Source organism: Somniosus microcephalus, chromosome 10, assembly GCF_052327205.1.
Source record: "Somniosus microcephalus isolate GS21.2 chromosome 10, FLI_Smic_1.0, whole genome shotgun sequence".
Classification (NCBI taxonomy): Eukaryota; Metazoa; Chordata; class Chondrichthyes; order Squaliformes; family Somniosidae; genus Somniosus; species Somniosus microcephalus.
Genome location: NC_140996.1, coordinates 207,768,461 through 207,784,554, shown reverse-complemented (window position 1 = coordinate 207,784,554; position 16,094 = coordinate 207,768,461). Strand labels below are relative to the sequence as shown.

At 47.0% G+C, this 16,094-nt stretch overlaps 1 protein-coding gene across 2 annotated transcripts in view; it reads left to right on the top strand.

The window, feature by feature from the left end:
- Positions 1-16,094, top strand: part of atp10a (ATPase phospholipid transporting 10A) — a 231,026-nt gene that overhangs the window by 132,478 nt on the left and 82,454 nt on the right. For both annotated transcript variants that reach the window (XM_085999543.1, XM_085999544.1), the window contains exons 7-10: positions 1,252-1,504; positions 4,443-4,660; positions 6,056-6,250; positions 9,333-9,888. In XM_085999543.1, the coding sequence (XP_085855669.1) occupies positions 1,252-1,504; positions 4,443-4,660; positions 6,056-6,250; positions 9,333-9,888 (1,222 nt within the window). The remainder of the gene's footprint in view (positions 1-1,251; positions 1,505-4,442; positions 4,661-6,055; positions 6,251-9,332; positions 9,889-16,094) is intronic.

Here is a 16,094-nt window from a genome sequence, read left to right as displayed (position 1 = left end):
ATCTGCTATGGTTTATTATCCACCTTGTGGGAGGAGGACTCTTCTCTGTGTAATCAACGTACTGCTTTCCTGACTGTTTAAGACTGCGACCCAGAGGCAAGATATTACAGTGGATGATAAATTTCCTGCTGGTAAAAATACTGCTGCAGCCCAATCATTTTAACTTGCCCTTAGCTGATGAACACCTAATTAAAGAATTTTCCCCACCAATTTTCTCTCCTCTCCTAAGAAAGAAAGACTTTACAGCCACTGAAGTACTTTTTGGAGAGTAGTCACTGTTGTAATGTAGGAAACGCGGCAGCCAATTTGCACACAGCAAGGTCCCACAAACAGCAATGTGCTAATGACCAGATAATGTTTTAGTGATATTGGTTGAGGGATAAATATTGGTCAGGACACTGGGGATAACTCCCCTGCTCTTCTTCGAAATAGTGCCATGGGATCTTTTACATCCACCTGAGAGAGCAGACAGGAGCCTCGGTTTAATGTCTCATCTGAAAGACGGCACCTCCGACAGTGCAGCCCTCTCTCAGTACTGCACTGGAGTGTCAGTCTAGGTTTATGTGCTCAGGTCCCTGGGGTGGGACTTGAACCTACAACCTTCTGACTCAGAGGCGAGGGCGCTACCCACTGAGCCACAGCTGACACTAAGTGCCGACTCATGCTGAGTATGGTTCCACAAGTGGCTTTCAACTTCCAGTACCTTCTGAAGTGGACATTCTTCAAGCGCCCAGATAGTGAGTGTCAGCAGGCTATTTGACTTGGAAAGGTATTACAGACAAGCCCACTCCTGTCCCCTCACATGCACTTTCCAGTCACCGGGTGGTAATCAGGAGCGGGATCCTTTGATGATTTTGTTTCCCTTTCTAGCACGAGGACCTGTGATAACAGTTATAAACTGCTGTTTTATTAACATGTTCATTTGGGATCAGCTGGAGGAATTGCTCTCCAGCTCAAAGTAAGCAGTCAGTCACGGAAATGGTTGTCAAGTTGAAGCCGAGAGTTACAGAGCTTTCTCCCAGTTAGTCTTTGAATCTGTGATGAGATATGTCTGTTACAAGTTGATCTGAACTTTGATGATTTCTCTGTTTTTCATTAACCTTCAGTCAGCAACACTGCTGAGATGGAAAAATATTTTCATGGAAATTAGGGTTTCCGCTACAGTAACTGTGGTATTGATAATTTATGACTTTTAAATATTTTCACTGTTCTGTTGTAATTTTTTTTTTAATGTAATATTTTTTGATGCAGGTGTTGATTCCAATTTCACTCTATGTTTCCATTGAGATTACTAAAATCTGCCAAGTATTTTTCATCCATCAAGACACAGACCTGTATGATGAGGAGACAGATTCTCGTCTGCAGTGCCGGGCACTGAACATCACAGAGGATCTGGGTCAAATACAGTACATTTTCTCGGACAAAACCGGCACTCTAACAGAAAATAAAATGGTGTTCAGAAGATGTACAGTGGCAGGGGTTGAGTACTCTCACGATGCAAACGGTAAGTCAGGTTTGCTGTTGGTGCCAGTAATAGTAATCCCTGCCTTAGCATAGTGAGACCTAAAGGATAGCCTCTCTGGCCCCACCTGTACCTCCAGCACATGGTGCGATGCATTGAAATACAGATCTGGAAGGCCCCGTGTTTGATTCCTGGTCGGTTCTGAACTAGCTGATTCCAGCAGGGGACCATGATGGGGTTTACATGCTGATGAGCAAGAGAGGGGGAAACATATAGGCCACTGTTCCCATTGTTATTCTCTGCTGATGCATACCCCTGTATGGATGTCCACTCAGGAGAGGACCAAGCTTGGCTGGTCACAATCAATGTCTAAATTCCTGTATGAATGGCAAAATATTGGAGGGCTATCAATGCCGTGCAACAGTAGCCCATTCTGAGTCATTGCCTTCAGGAGAGGAGAAAATCGGTGCTAAACCCACATGGAAAATAATTAATTCCATTGTGCCGTTCGATTTGTCTTCATTCAGATTTGTTTTTATTAAATTCCTTTTTCCATAAATCAGTCCATTCTGTATGTGGTTTATTAGGTTGCCATGACTACCAGTTCTCGTTCTCCCCACTCCCTGGGTTAAAAATGATCAACCATATCTGTAATAGGCCGTGATGTTGTAAAGCCCATTGTGGTCACCCTAATGGGATTCCCTCAGGCAGGGCCTGATTAACAATTGCCCCCCCCCACCCCCATTCTCCTCCTCTGCAGCCAGCCATTGAGAGGGAGGGAGGAATCGGTGGGGGGTGAGGTCGGAAGGCTGGGATCGGAGGAGGGTGGAAGTCGGAAGGCGGGGATCGGAGGGGGGTGGATCGGAGGGCGGGAGTCGGAAGGCGGGGCTGGGAAGGCCAGGAGTGGAGAGGGTGTGGTCGGAAGGTCGGGATTGGGGGAAGTCGGAGATCAGGGTGGGGTGGGGTCGGAAGGCCGGGATCGGAGGGGGTCGAAGATTGGGGTGGGATGGGGTTGGAAGGCTGGGATCGGTGGGCCAGAGTGGGTTTGAAGTTGTGGGGGGGTGGTGGGCGGGCAGGGATCGGAAGGCTAGAGGGGGGATCGGAGGCCTCATGGTTGGGGGGGGAGGTTGGGGGGGTGGGTGTCAGGGGGAGATCGGAAGGGCCGGGAGGGGATGTCCAATTGCCGGGGGTTGGTTAGGTCGAGACTCTGGATCCAGCAGTCCTCACCTGCCTTTAGCTAACGGACTCCCCGAAGCCTGAGAAACCCGGCCGCCCAGAGTTAAATTTAAAATGAAGTTTCAAAATGAGGCACACAGCCTCACTATAATATTTAAATTGCCAACCCCCCATCCCACCTTCATTAAAACTGGAAGTGGGCGGGTTGGGGTCGGGATTCAGATTTCTACCACTTTAACCTCCCACTCGATCCAAACCCACCCGTTTATTGGATCCCCCCAATGGATCCATTCAGGCCTTAGATCTACTGCGGAGAAGAGCTACAAGGCTAATGTCCTGTGTTAGAGGGATAAGTTATGAGAAATAACTTGATAAGCAAAGGCTTTATTCATCCTCAAAAGACACATCTGAGAAGACCTTATGAGGTATACGCGATACATAATACGATGAAAAAAGTAAACCTGGAACAATTCTTTCACAAAAGCCAAAGCAACAGGACTTCACATACACAAATCTTTGAAGGTGGCAGGACATTGATAAGGCTGGTCTTTTTTTACGGGATCCTGATCTTTATAAATGAAGTAAGAGACTACGCAAGCAAGGAGGTCATGCTAAACCTTTATAAATCACCAGTTAGGTCTCAGCTGGAGTATTGTGCACAATTCTGGGTGCTACACTTTAGGAAGGAGGTTAAGGCTATGGAGAGGTTGCAGAGGAGATTTATTAGAATTATACCAGGGGTGAGGGACTTAAGTAATGTGGCGAGATTAGAGAAGCTGGGATTGTTCTCTTTAAAGCACAGAAGGTTAAGGGGAGATTTAATAGAGGTGCTCAAAATGACGAGGGGTTTTGATAGAGCAGGTAGGGAGAAACTTTCCGCTGGCAGGAGGGTCGGTAACCAGAGGACACAGATTGAAGATAATTGGCAAAAAATCCAGGGGGGAAACGAGAATTTTTTTTTAGGCAGCGAGTTGTTACGATCTGGAATGCACTACCTGAAAGGTGGTAGACGCAGATTCAATAGTAGCTTTTAAAAGGGAATTGAATATATACTTGAAAAGGATAAAATTGCAGGGCTATGGTGAAAGATCAGGGGAGTTCGACTAATTGGAACAGCTCTTTCAAAGAGCCGGTGACGTAAGAAAACTACTAGGCACTTGGTCTAAGCGTTAAACAAAGCTTTAATCAACTGTTTTACAACATGGAGGTCTAGTTGTGTCCTTCACTAGTTCCTGTTAAGAATGTCCTGCGCAAGCTGGGCCCGTGCCTGAGTATTTATACTCTCCCTGGACAGCGCCACCCGCAGGCCGCTCAGTATTATTTCATAAGTCTTTCTTTCATGAATGACTGATTCATGTCAGCCAACACAGGCGCAATGGGCCGAATGGCCTCCTTCTGTGCTGTATGATTCTATGTCAGCTTCCGCTATGACTCAGTTCTACCAAAGTGCACGGCAAGAGGGCCCATTTGGTAACGCTGCGTTCTGTTTAAATAGTTGTTCCTCAATTTCTGTAATGCTGAGCAACACATGGGGACTTCGAAGTGGCAGTGTTGTTCATAGTGCTGATGGTGGCGAGGGAAGCTATGGAACTATACAGGAAAACACACTGGGCAGCAGGTTGGCATAATGTTTCCTGTTGAAGGAAAGAGAGAAAACGGGGACGGAAAGAGAATTCGGAAAGAGCAGCAAGTCGGGGATGATACCGAGTAAAATATTAGCTTCAGCGCCATTCAATCTTTCAACAGTTTGATTTTACAGTATTTTTAAGATGCAGTTGATGTATGTACTTTACTTCTTGAACAGCAAAGCGATTGGCCATGTACCAGGAGCCTGACTCCGAGGATGAGGAATGCATGTCTAAATCAGGAACAATACCAAGGTGCGATAGCACCTCTAGTCACCAGAGTGCCAAAGTTGTCCACAGAACCCAAAGCACTAAATCTCATCGTCGGACTGGCAGCAGGGCAGAGGCTAAGAGGGCCAGCATTCTCTCCAAACACACTGCTTTCAGCAGCCCTATGGTTAGTATGCGCACCAAACTACAGGTGGGTCAGGAGGCATTTTTTGAGTTTTAGTTCGGCTCAGTGTCGACGCTCGACTCAAAGTCAGAAGGTTTGTGAGTTCAAGCCACACTCGAGGACTTGAGCACATAATCTAGGCTAATCTTCAGTGCAGTACAGTGTGCTGCATTGTCAAGGGTGCTATCTTTTAGATGCAACATTAAAACCTGGTGGACTAGCCTGCCTGTTCAGGTGCATATTATAGATCCCACGACGCTATTCAAACAAGATTAAGGGAGTTCATCAAGTATCCTGTCCAACATTTATCCCTAATGAACACCATCAAAACGAGTTAACTAGTCATTTATCTCATTTACTGGTTGTGGAACCTTCATGTGCAAATTGGCTGGAAATTTTAGATCAATGTGTCGCCCCATTAACTCGTATTTACATTAACAATTTGGACTTCGTGGCTTTGAGCCCAAGATCAACCATAATCTTATTAAATGGCGGAGCAGGCTCGAGGGGCTAAGTGGTCTATTCCTGCTCCTATTTCTTATGTTCTTATGACTTGGGAATTGGAAGTACAATTTCAAAATTTGTAGATGGCACCAAATTGGTGTAGTTAACACACAAGGAAGAATGCGACAAAATACAAGGGAACATTAATAAACTTGCAGAATGGGCGTGTAAGTGAATTTCAATGTTAGGTAAGTGTGAGGTGGTGCATTTTGGTAGGAAGAATAAAGAGGCCGCATGGATAATAAGAGACTAAATGGAGTAGAGGAGCAAAGGGAAGGTGCAAAAAAGATTCGTAAGGATAATACCTGAACTGAAAGTATATACTTATCAGGAACAGAAATGAGAAAACCGAGGGGTGACTTGATAGAGGCCGTTAAGATAATAGAAAGGGTGTGATTGGGTAGACGTAGAGAAAATGTTTCCACTTTTGGGAGTCCAAAACTGGAAGTCATAAATATAAGATAGTCACTAATAAATCCAATAAGGAAATCAGGAGAAACTTCTTTACTCAGAGTGTAGTTAGAATGTGGAACTCGCTACCACAAGGAGTAGTTGAGGCGAATAGATGCATTTAAGGGGAAGCTAGGTAAGCGCATGAGGGAGAAAGGATTAGAAGGATATGCTGATAGGGTTAGATGAAGAGGGGTGGGAGGAGGCTCACGTGGAACATGGACCAGTTGGGCCGCATGGCCTGTTTCTTGCTGTTAACTCAATGTATACAGGCCACACCTTTTCAGTTTGAGTTGTGTGGGTATGGCCTATATGAGAGACATATTTTCCCCTGGGAGAGTGCTTGCATTTGGGGTACAGCCTATGAGCAGGTCAGTGCAGTATAAACTTTTGCTGCAATTTTGTTACACTGAATGTTTCATGCTGTACATGATTTGTTTCCAGGAAAAAGACATCACGCCTGATCCTCAGTTGTTGGAAAAGGTGAATGAATGTGCTGGCCAATTGGAAGTTTTAAGACGACATGGCCAACCTTTAAGCCACCTCACCCCTGAATTATCTGACATCATCGACTTTTTTATAGCACTGACTGTTTGCAACACTGTAGTAGTTTCATCTCCAAACCAGCCTAGGCACAAGGTATGTTTTATTCATTCATCATGGTTCTTTCCGCTTTAAACCCAACTCTTTCTAAGCACTGCATTGTTGCCTTTACATTTTGATCTTTAAATAGAGCCAGAGTCTAGGAGTAGGGGCTTTCAGTCGATCAAGCCTGTTCTACCATTTAGTTAGCCATGTTACCTGCATCGAAGTTGGCAGAAGCTGAGCAGTCAGTATAAATTAGTAAAAACAAATTGAGGAATATATAGAGTGATTACAGACCTATTTCCTTCCCATTCATGTACAAAATGACTTTGAACTGAAAGATGATGATGTATTTTGCCATTGTCCGGATCAGCTAGGTAACTTGTGTTAAGCTTTTGGTTCAAACTTTAGGGGCAAAAAAACGCTGTTTTTTAGTTAACCCATTTCAATTTCGCTGGCAAAAAGATTTTTGCAAAACTGTGTTTTTGCTGTCGTTACTTTGTAAAGCAATTTCTCATGAACAAATTCACACACTATGACTGTTTAAAGCTCTTGGTGCAGGCAAGAATCCTGCTCACAAAGTGTTCTTCACTTATCACACATTGGTCCATCTTTTTTGTGGTGATGAACAAGACTTATCTTTAAAAAGAAAAAAAATCCTAATGCTGGCTTTTCCCCTCCTTTATTTTCTGCCAGTTTTTTTTCCCTTCCTCACCTAAAGACTCCTTGCAGTTCCACAGGTATTGGTTGTCCTACAGCCCCCACCGACCCCCCAACTTGCTCAATTAGTCATTCTTCATATGTGAGCCTCGAGCCCTTTGTGTTTTCCCCTTCTCGCTAGCTCAGGGCCACTATAATGCCCCCTAATGCTACTCTGGCTGAGGTTGGCTAACTCAACACAAGCCAGTGATTGAACCTGGGACCTACTTGGTGTCACTGTCTTAACCAGCTGTGCCATCATGGGCGTGCCAACATTTCATAGAATCATAGAAATTTACAGCACAGAAGGAGGCCATTCGGCCCATCTTGTCCGTGCCGGCCGACAAAGAGCTCTCCACCCTAATCCCACTTTCCAGCTCTTGGTCCGTAGCCCTGTAGGTTACGGCACTTCAAATGCATATCCAAGTACTTTTTAAATGTGATGAGGGTCTCTGCCTCTGCCGCCCTTTCAGGCAGTGAGTTCCAGACCCCCACCACACTCTGGGTGAAAACATTTCTCCTCAAATCCCCTCTAAACCTCCGACCAATTATTTTAAATCTATGCCCCTGGTTATTGACCCTTCTGCTAAGGGAAATAGGTCCTTCCTATCCACTCTATCTAGGCCCCTCATAATTTTATACACCTCAATTAAGTCTCCCCTCAGCCTCCTCTGTTCCAAAGGAAACAATCCCAGGTGGCACGGTGGCATAGTGGTTAGCACTGTTGCCTCACAGCGCCAGGGACCCGGGTTCAAATCCGGCCTCGGGCGACTGTCTGTGTGGAGTTTGCACATTCTCCCCGTGTTTGCGTGGGTTTCCTCCGGGTGCTCCGGTTTCCTCCCACAGTCCAAAGATGTGCGGGTTAGGTTGATTAGCTATGATAAATTGACCCTTAGTGTTAGGGGGATTAAATACGTGGGGTTACGGGGATAGGGTGGGATATGTGTTGGTGTAGGGGTTACAGGGATTGGGTGGGATATGTGTCGGTGCAGGCTCGATGGGCCGAAATGGCCTCTACCTGCACTGTGGGGTTTCTGTGATTCTGTGATATCTAATCTTTCCTCTTGGCTAAAATTCCCCAGCCCAGGCAACATCCTCGTAAATCACCTCTATAGTTTATTTCTCTGAGAAACCCAGCAAGGGACACAAATGTTTACAGAAAATGCTTTTTGCCTGGTGGTCTCAATTGTTGGTTAGAGAAGGAGTAAAGATTTAGGACTGGATTTTACCAGCCCTGAGGAGGCGAGACTGCTGGGAAAATCCCCCCAAAATGGGAGCGGGTCCCAAACCCACTCCCAACCCGCCTCCAACCAATCTTCCCGGGAGTCGGGTCCCCGATTTGCGCAGGGACCCAACTCCTAGCAGCGGAATGAGGATTATAGCCACTTAACTGCCTGTTAAGAGGCTTTTTCCAATTTCTAGACTGCTGCTGCAGGCTTCCCGACATCGGGGAACGCTGCCAGGGTAAGTGCGGCATGCTGTGGGTCTGTTGTTATGTTGGTGTTTGGATGACGGCTGCAGAAGTGGTGTGAAGGATGCAATGGGACACTGGTTAGTATCAGAGGTAAGGAAATGTTGGGAAAGTAATGTAGTTAGATGTTTCTGCAGGTGACAAGCTGTGAAGTGTTTGTGTAGCCTCATCTCATCGGGAGAAGTGACAGATGGCTTCTGCAATCTCAGCTGCAGCTGCCATCTGTTTTATCCTAAGGAGAGAGTAATTGGAGAGCCTGGGTGCAAGGGCTCACCTTTGGACAGTGATTTTCAGTGTTTGACAGCACCTCAATGCTGTCAAACACTGTCAAATCATCTGTCAAACAAGTGTGGTGCATATGCCTTTAAGAAAACCGGCAGATGAAGCGTCATCAACTGACGTCATCTGACACCAGCTTTCCCTTAATTGGCCGGCAAGCCCGCGGGGCAGGCTTAACAAGGTCAATCAGGGCAAAATAGCGTCTGTTCGTCAGACGTCGCTGGGGGCGGGACTAGAACCCAGAAGGCAGCAGTCCCGCCCCCAATGCACCTCGGTGAGTAAAATCCAGCCCAGAGAGTATGTTCGAAGATAATTAATGAGTGCTGCAAGGCTGGGTGCTGATAGTGACTGGAAGAGGAAAAGTTGGTCAATTCTTCACCATTCCTCAACACTTGTAGAGCTGACAGAAAAACTACTTTACTCAATTTAATAGTTTTGTCAGGAAAAAAAAGCAGAACAAAGATATGTTTAATTCAACTATAGAATGTTTCGTTTTTGATTCTGGTAGGGTAAAATTGACAGCATTTGTAATAGTTTCAACGTTCATATGAAGTAGTACTATACACCACTGTAACATATTTGTTAACTTTAAAGCATACAACATATGCACATCACAAATGTTTAATGAAAGTTTTGAGCCATCAAACTATTTTCCCTTCTGAAGATACTTGTGCTAATTTTCCAAAGGTTCGAGTCCGCTTTGAGCTGAAGTCTCCAGTCAAGACGCTAGAAGATTTCATCAAAAGGTTTACCCCCAGTCGTCTGACCTCTGGCTCTAACAGCAGCAGCTCCTCCAGCATTTCTACAAGTAAATCGCTGTACAGAGTCTCTTCCAGTGTCACCTCCTCTCCTTCAGCAGATGTCACCTTACTGAAAATGGGTGAAGAGTTTGGCAGATACCCTCAGAGGGCGAAGAGTGAAAATTCCTTTCAGCCAGGGGTCGTACGGGACGATGGAAAAGATGGAGAGCTCCGGTATGAGGCCGAGAGCCCAGACGAGGCTGCTCTCGTTTATGCAGCCAGGGCCTACAGCTGTGCGTTAGTTGGGAGACTACCAGAGCAGGTGACCGTGGAGCTGCCGCATGTGGGAAAGTTGGCTTTTGAACTCTTGCACACCCTGGGGTTTGATTCTACCAGGAAGCGAATGTCTGTCGTGGTGAGGCATCCTCTGACTGATGAGATTGTTGTTTACACCAAAGGAGCGGATTCTGCCATCATGGACCTCCTCCAGCATCCTTCCACAGGTATGGAGATATTTATTTTGATAAAGCTTTGTTCACACGGTAAGTGTTTCTCTTGACAGTGGAATAGGTGAAATACAGAATTTCTGCCACATTGTGGGGTCGTCAGGCATTTATACCTTTTTTGTCTTGTTCTGAGCTCTTGGTCGGAATTTTAATTTGCAGACGGGTAGGGAGCGGGAGGTGCTGCAATGCGGTTGGGAAACCCGGGAGAACGGAGCGGCGGGAAGGAGGGATCGGGGGGTGGGGGGTTTGGAAGGCTGAGGATCTTCAGGGGGGTCGGGGGCTGGAGGATCTTCGGGGGGGGTTGGGGGTGCAGTCAGGGGCTGGAGGATCTTTGGGGGGGAGGCCGGGGGCTGCAGATCGTTGGAGGGGGGTCGGGGGCTGTAGATCGGAGGCCATGGGGGGGGCGGGGTGAGGGGCAGGGGTTGGAGGCCTGGGCGGGTGGGTGGTGTCCAATCATGGGGAGTTGGCGAGGCTGGATCCAGCAGGTAATTACCACCTGGATCCAGCAGTGATCGCCTTCCTTTAGCTGGCGTGTTCCCCGAGGCCTGAGAAACCCGGACAGCCAGAGTTAAATTTGAAATGGTGGATCAACATGCAGCCTCATTATAATATTTAAAGTGCTAACCCGCGTCCTGGGAGTGGGTTGGCTGCCTGGCCCCCACCTCTGTTAAAACCGGAAGTGGGCGGGCTGGGGTCGGGATTCAGATTTTTAACTCTTTAAACTCCCACCCGACCCCAACTCACCCTTTTTTGGGGGTTAAAATCCCCACCCCCCACCCCCCTTGTTTCAGAAGAGTGACCTCCCTCCAATGCACCACTCTCCGACCTTTACACTGCCTATCGCAAGCTGCTCTTTCGCCACTTAATTCCACAGTCCTGCTCAGTCAGATCTTGGCAGAATAGAAAACTCTGCAGTATGCAATTTAGAAACATTGACTGGTTTTCTTTAAAAAAATCCAATCTGCACAGTAGATAAAAGGAGATAAAGTGCAAAATGGCAAGATTTTTTTTTGTCTTTTGAAAACTTAAGTAACATTCCTGCATTAAAAAAAAAAAATTAATTGTGCAGTAGCCCAGCGGCCCATGGCATTGCTGTCCGTGCAGTGTTGCACCTGCAGTCGAGCTGTCCGAGTGAGCTGTAGTGTAGAAGCAGTAGGAACTCAAGGAGACAAAATAGAAGGGAAAATAAAATTGGGCTGATTCGAATAATGGTGTCCGAGCAGGTTAACCAGTTACCATCTGGGGTATACGAGAAGAGAGTGAGAACTGAAGTGTCATTTATTTTGTAACAGAGGAAGGATGTTCTGTGTGTTGATCATTCAGAAATTGGCTAAATGCTTTGCTCACACTAGAACAATGTGCGGAAGCTCCTAAATGCACAGGGTAAGAGTTTCTCGAATCACATTGTGCATTCATGAAGATGTCCAGTGTTCGATTGTTTTTTTCTAGTGGAATCGTAAATGTGTTCTCGCAGAACATGTTCCTGATTTCCCGAGAAATAGTAAACTGGGGAATTCTTCACAAACACAGTGCCAGTGTTGCTGCATATAATAACCAAAGCATTCGCACCCCATGCAGTACTTGGGGGGAGTGGGTTCGTATCACAGTTAATGTTTTTCTTGGAAACTTTTATTGCCGCTCCAGTGATCGACTGCAGATGTCTCTCTGGAAAATGTTCAGCAATGCTGCTGTGCCTTCCTGACTCTGTGTGCTAGCAGTACCACGTGTTTCATTGTTCAGACTCCCCCTCGCTCGGAAGTAGTGGAGTTGCTGCACTGCGACGATGCGCTTTCAATATTTATAAAGCTGGCGTGCAGGCCATTAAAATGCAGGTGCATTCTTGCATCTGAAAGGGACCTAGAAAGTTTGCGCACATTTACCCACTGACGTTGGGAGAGGGAATAATATTGATCGCGCAATCCATTAAACAGAAGAAAAAAACCCGAATTGAGACTTGGAAATTATGGCCTAGAAATTGAGTGGGGTTAGCGCCCAATTAGCGGCGCTGGAGGGCATTGCGCTGGAATTATAGCCGTTTCTGAAATTGACTTGGGCCTTACCATCGGCGTTAGCCGGTAGCGCTGCGCCGGCACCGATGACGTCATCGGTGTGCGCAGCGTCCCAGTTGCCGTGGTAACCCGGCCCCAAGCCCAAATTCAGTTGCGCCCGCCTCGCCCGTGGCAGGCGCAACCAACGATTGTGGAAAGGGTTCTTACACGCCTTTGCGCCGGCGCATAAAGGTGGAGCGGCGGCCGGCCGCGTTCCCGGCGGCCGCCTGCCCGGACCTCCCTTCCCGGACTCCTGCATCACCCCCCCCGCGGCCCTGATGTGTGTGTGCTGCGAGCCCGGCACTTCCCCGAGGTGCCGGACTCAGATGTCGGGGGAATCCGCCGGTCAGTTGTCGGCTGCAGGCAGCTCCTCCTTAACAGAAGGAGGAGGCCTGCAGTTCCCCAGCCTGCCGCACCGCATCGGGTGCCGCAGCGGGGGATTAGCGCCGGAAAACCCAATTGAACGCCTGTTTTGAGGCGCTAAAACCCTCCTTTAGCGCCCGCCGCCGTCTGGGCCCGGCGCAACCGAATTTTCGTCGGGCGCTGCCGCATTAACGCTGGCGCAAAATTTCTGGCGCTACAGCCCTGGCGAACCCACAACCCAATTTCTAGGCCTATGTTTGGTTGCAAGTACCCTCCATGCAAGCAAATAGTCCTAATTACGTGTTCCCGCCCTGTTCGTATCTTGGCCTTTTCTTTCATCCACCTATCCAATCTAGTCTTGAACATTGACACAGTTTCTGCCTCAACCACTTACCCTGGAACTGAATTCCACAGCCTCGCAACTCTCTATGCAAAGGAGTTTCTCTCGCGCTCTGTTCTAAACCCCCTACATTTAATCGTGTATCATTCTCGGCTCACCTACTGGAAACAGTCTGTTTCGTTCCACCTTGTCCCTTCGTTTCAGAATTTTAAACACTATGCCTTGTATTAAGTCTTTTGTTTTCCTCATCCCCGTCAGCATCCTACTGAATCTGTGTTTGATAAATTGAGTAGAGAGTTCTCCTGGTGTCCTGGCCAAAATTCCTCCCTGCCCCAAAACCAGCTTATATGGTCATTCATTTATTCATTTATTCATTTGCTATTTGTGGGTCTTAATGTGTGTAAATTGGCTGCCATGTTTGCTTACATAACAATAATGCTTTAAGACACCCTGAGAAAATGATGAGGTGTTATGTAAATACAAATTCTTTCAGTTTTTCTTCCTTTCAGGAGAACATATAAAAAGATGATTCCCATATTGTCGACTGTGCTAAATCTAGGTAGTAATATTATAACACTATTACAAACCAGGGATTAATACATTGAGAACTGTTATGTCCGTGTATCTTAATGTTGTGTCCTTCAATAATCAGACAACAGACTGCAGGGAACGATTCAACAGGTGTTTACTGAATGAGGGTTACTCTAGAACTAATTGTACAGATCACTACTCAGGGTTTATATACAGGTGTGGTCACTGCCGGTACTACAGTATACAGGAGCTGTAAAAAGTAGTTCTCTCCCTTAATAAGGTATATATACATTACATACATTACAAGAACAATCCCCCTGGAAAGTAGATAGAAATTGTATCAGACCATTATAGTACAGCTGTTGATTATTTCTAGTGGGCTATCAGCTTGATGGAGTCACATTGACTTGAAGAAGCAGAAAGTTTATGTTGCAGTTGAGGTTAATGTAGCAGTAAATGCTCAGTGGAAGTTGCACTCACAGCCCTAAGTGATTTTTAAATTCAAAGATAAGCCAAGTCATTTCTGTATCTTTATAGTGTGACGAAAGTAGAATTAATAATTAATCAGTCACAAATGGAAACATTTTACCAGAGAAACGGAGATAAAGGCCAGAATTTTCTCAAGGGAGGCGGGTTGGGAGCAGCGGGCCTCAGAGGCAGGCGGGGGGCCGGGTTTCCCGCAGGCCCCGCCGACTTTAACACCAGGGCCTGATTTGAATGCGAGGCCTCGGATTCCCGCCCGCAGCCAGCCAGATTGAGAGGAAGGTGGTGTCGGCGAGGGATCGGCACGGGAGGAGAGAGGATCAGGGCCGGCAACCGGAAGATCGTGGCCAGCCTCATCATTATTGTTGGGGGCCGGGGGGGTGGGGCTGTAGGCCTGGGAAGGCGCTCTGAGGCCTAGTGGGGGGTGGGGAGGGGGGTCTCCGATCGCAGGGGGTGGGTTAGGTAGGGGCCCTGGATCCAGGAGGTAGGTATAAAGGCACTTGCTTCCTGGATGCAACAGTCCTCGCCTCTGTTTAACTGCCAGGTTTCACGAATTGTGTGAAACCCGTCCACAGGCAGTTAAACACAAAATAGACGGGGAAAAAAGAGGCTTCCAGCCTCATTACAACATTTAAATTGAGGTAATGCCCCCTGGGAGCGGGTTGGTCACCCGCCCCCCCGTCCTGCCTCCTTTAAAACTGGAAGTGGGTGGAGGCAGGGTCAGGTTGGGAATCCCACTTCTAACACTTTAACTGCCCCCACGCTCTAAACCCACCATTTTTTTTAAGGGGAAAATTCCGGCCAAGATCTCTGACATCCTCCTCAGAATTAGAGGTGGGGGGAGTGTAGAGTTCAGTCAATATCCAAAACAATGAGAGAAACGTCAGTAGCCTTGATGGTCGTCGGAAATTTGCATACCTGGACAATAAGTAGTCTTGTGCTTTTCTGGATTTTTGAAAAGTGTAACATCTGCCAGCCCCCGCCCCCCACCACCACCCTTGTAGCTTCTAGCTATGTAGCAGGGAGACTAGCTTTGCTGAAGGAATGCAAAAATCTTGATGGAAGAAACATTTTTCACTGAAAACCTTGTTTTTAACCAAGATGCTCGTGAGCTGTGTGAATTCTTAATAACTAGCAACTTGAATGGAGTTTGTTATAAACCACAAATGAATGTTCCGCTATAGACCGAACACATTAGACTTTTATCCAATTTATATTGTGTAGATAATAGTGGTTGGGTTTCTTTTTGTGAATGTTTTGCTGATGAAAAAATGGCCGTGGTGAGGAATGGAACATTTATTCCTTCTGCCCAGCCTACCTTCATCCCACACTCTGAAGAACATAGCCTGGTACTGCCAGAATATTTCATTTCCTCCAGCAGCCCTCAAATTCTCTCCCTAAATTCTTCTGTACCTCTACCTTCTCGCCTCCTTGAAGGCCTGCCTTAAAATCCACCTCTGAGAGCAAGCTTTTGGTTACCCCTTCGAATACCTTGCCGTCCATTTTTGTCTGATTATAACTCTGTAAAGCACCTGCGTTAAAGGTGCTATACAAATGCAAGTTATTGTTGTTTTTCTGAATGATGTTGGGCTCCTATCCCCTCCTCCCTCATCCACCCCAATGCTACATACCATTCTCCAGACAGGTAGATGCCTTGATCCCAGGCCTCTGTCAGTGCAAGCTATGAATCAGCCACTAGAGATTAGCACTGGGTGACTTGCCCTTATGTATTTTTTCCCTCACCTGATTTCCACCAGGCTGATATCAGGAGATCACCATATGGCAGGAGAGAATTTATTTCCAAGCACTCAGTTCTTTAGCAGTGTACTTTGCACAATTAGTCATGTACTCCACATGATTAATTACATTTAATTAAGTAACACAAGGTTCGATAGGGATGGCAGTGCAGGTGGTGTGCCGCAACTGCAGCATGTGGGAGTTTGTGGAGAGCATTGTGATCCCGGACAACCACGTTTGCAGTAAGTGCCTGCATCTTGAGGAACTTCAGCTCAGAGTTTTTGAGCTGGAGTCTGAGGTGCAGACATTGCGGGGCATCAGGGATGGGGAGAGTTACCTGGACACTGATCCAGGAGGCAGTCACACCCCTTAGGTTAGGTAGTGGTACAGGTATAGTTAGTGGTCAGGGACAGGAGGGTGTGACTGTAACTCAGGCAGGTAAGGGGACCCCAGGTGCAGTGCTGGAGGAGCCTCAGCCTTTGCCCTTGTCCAACAGGTATGAGGTTCTTGCTGCCTGTGTGGATGAGGGAAAAGCCTGCAGGATGGATGAGCATGGTGCAGGAGGCCATTCAAGTGGGGGGAGTGAAAGGGAATGTAGTTGTGGTAGGGGACAGTATAGTCAGGGGGATAGATACTGTTCTCTGCAGCCGTGACCGAGAGTTCCGAAGGTTGTGTTGCCTGCCCGGTGCCAGGGTTAAAGA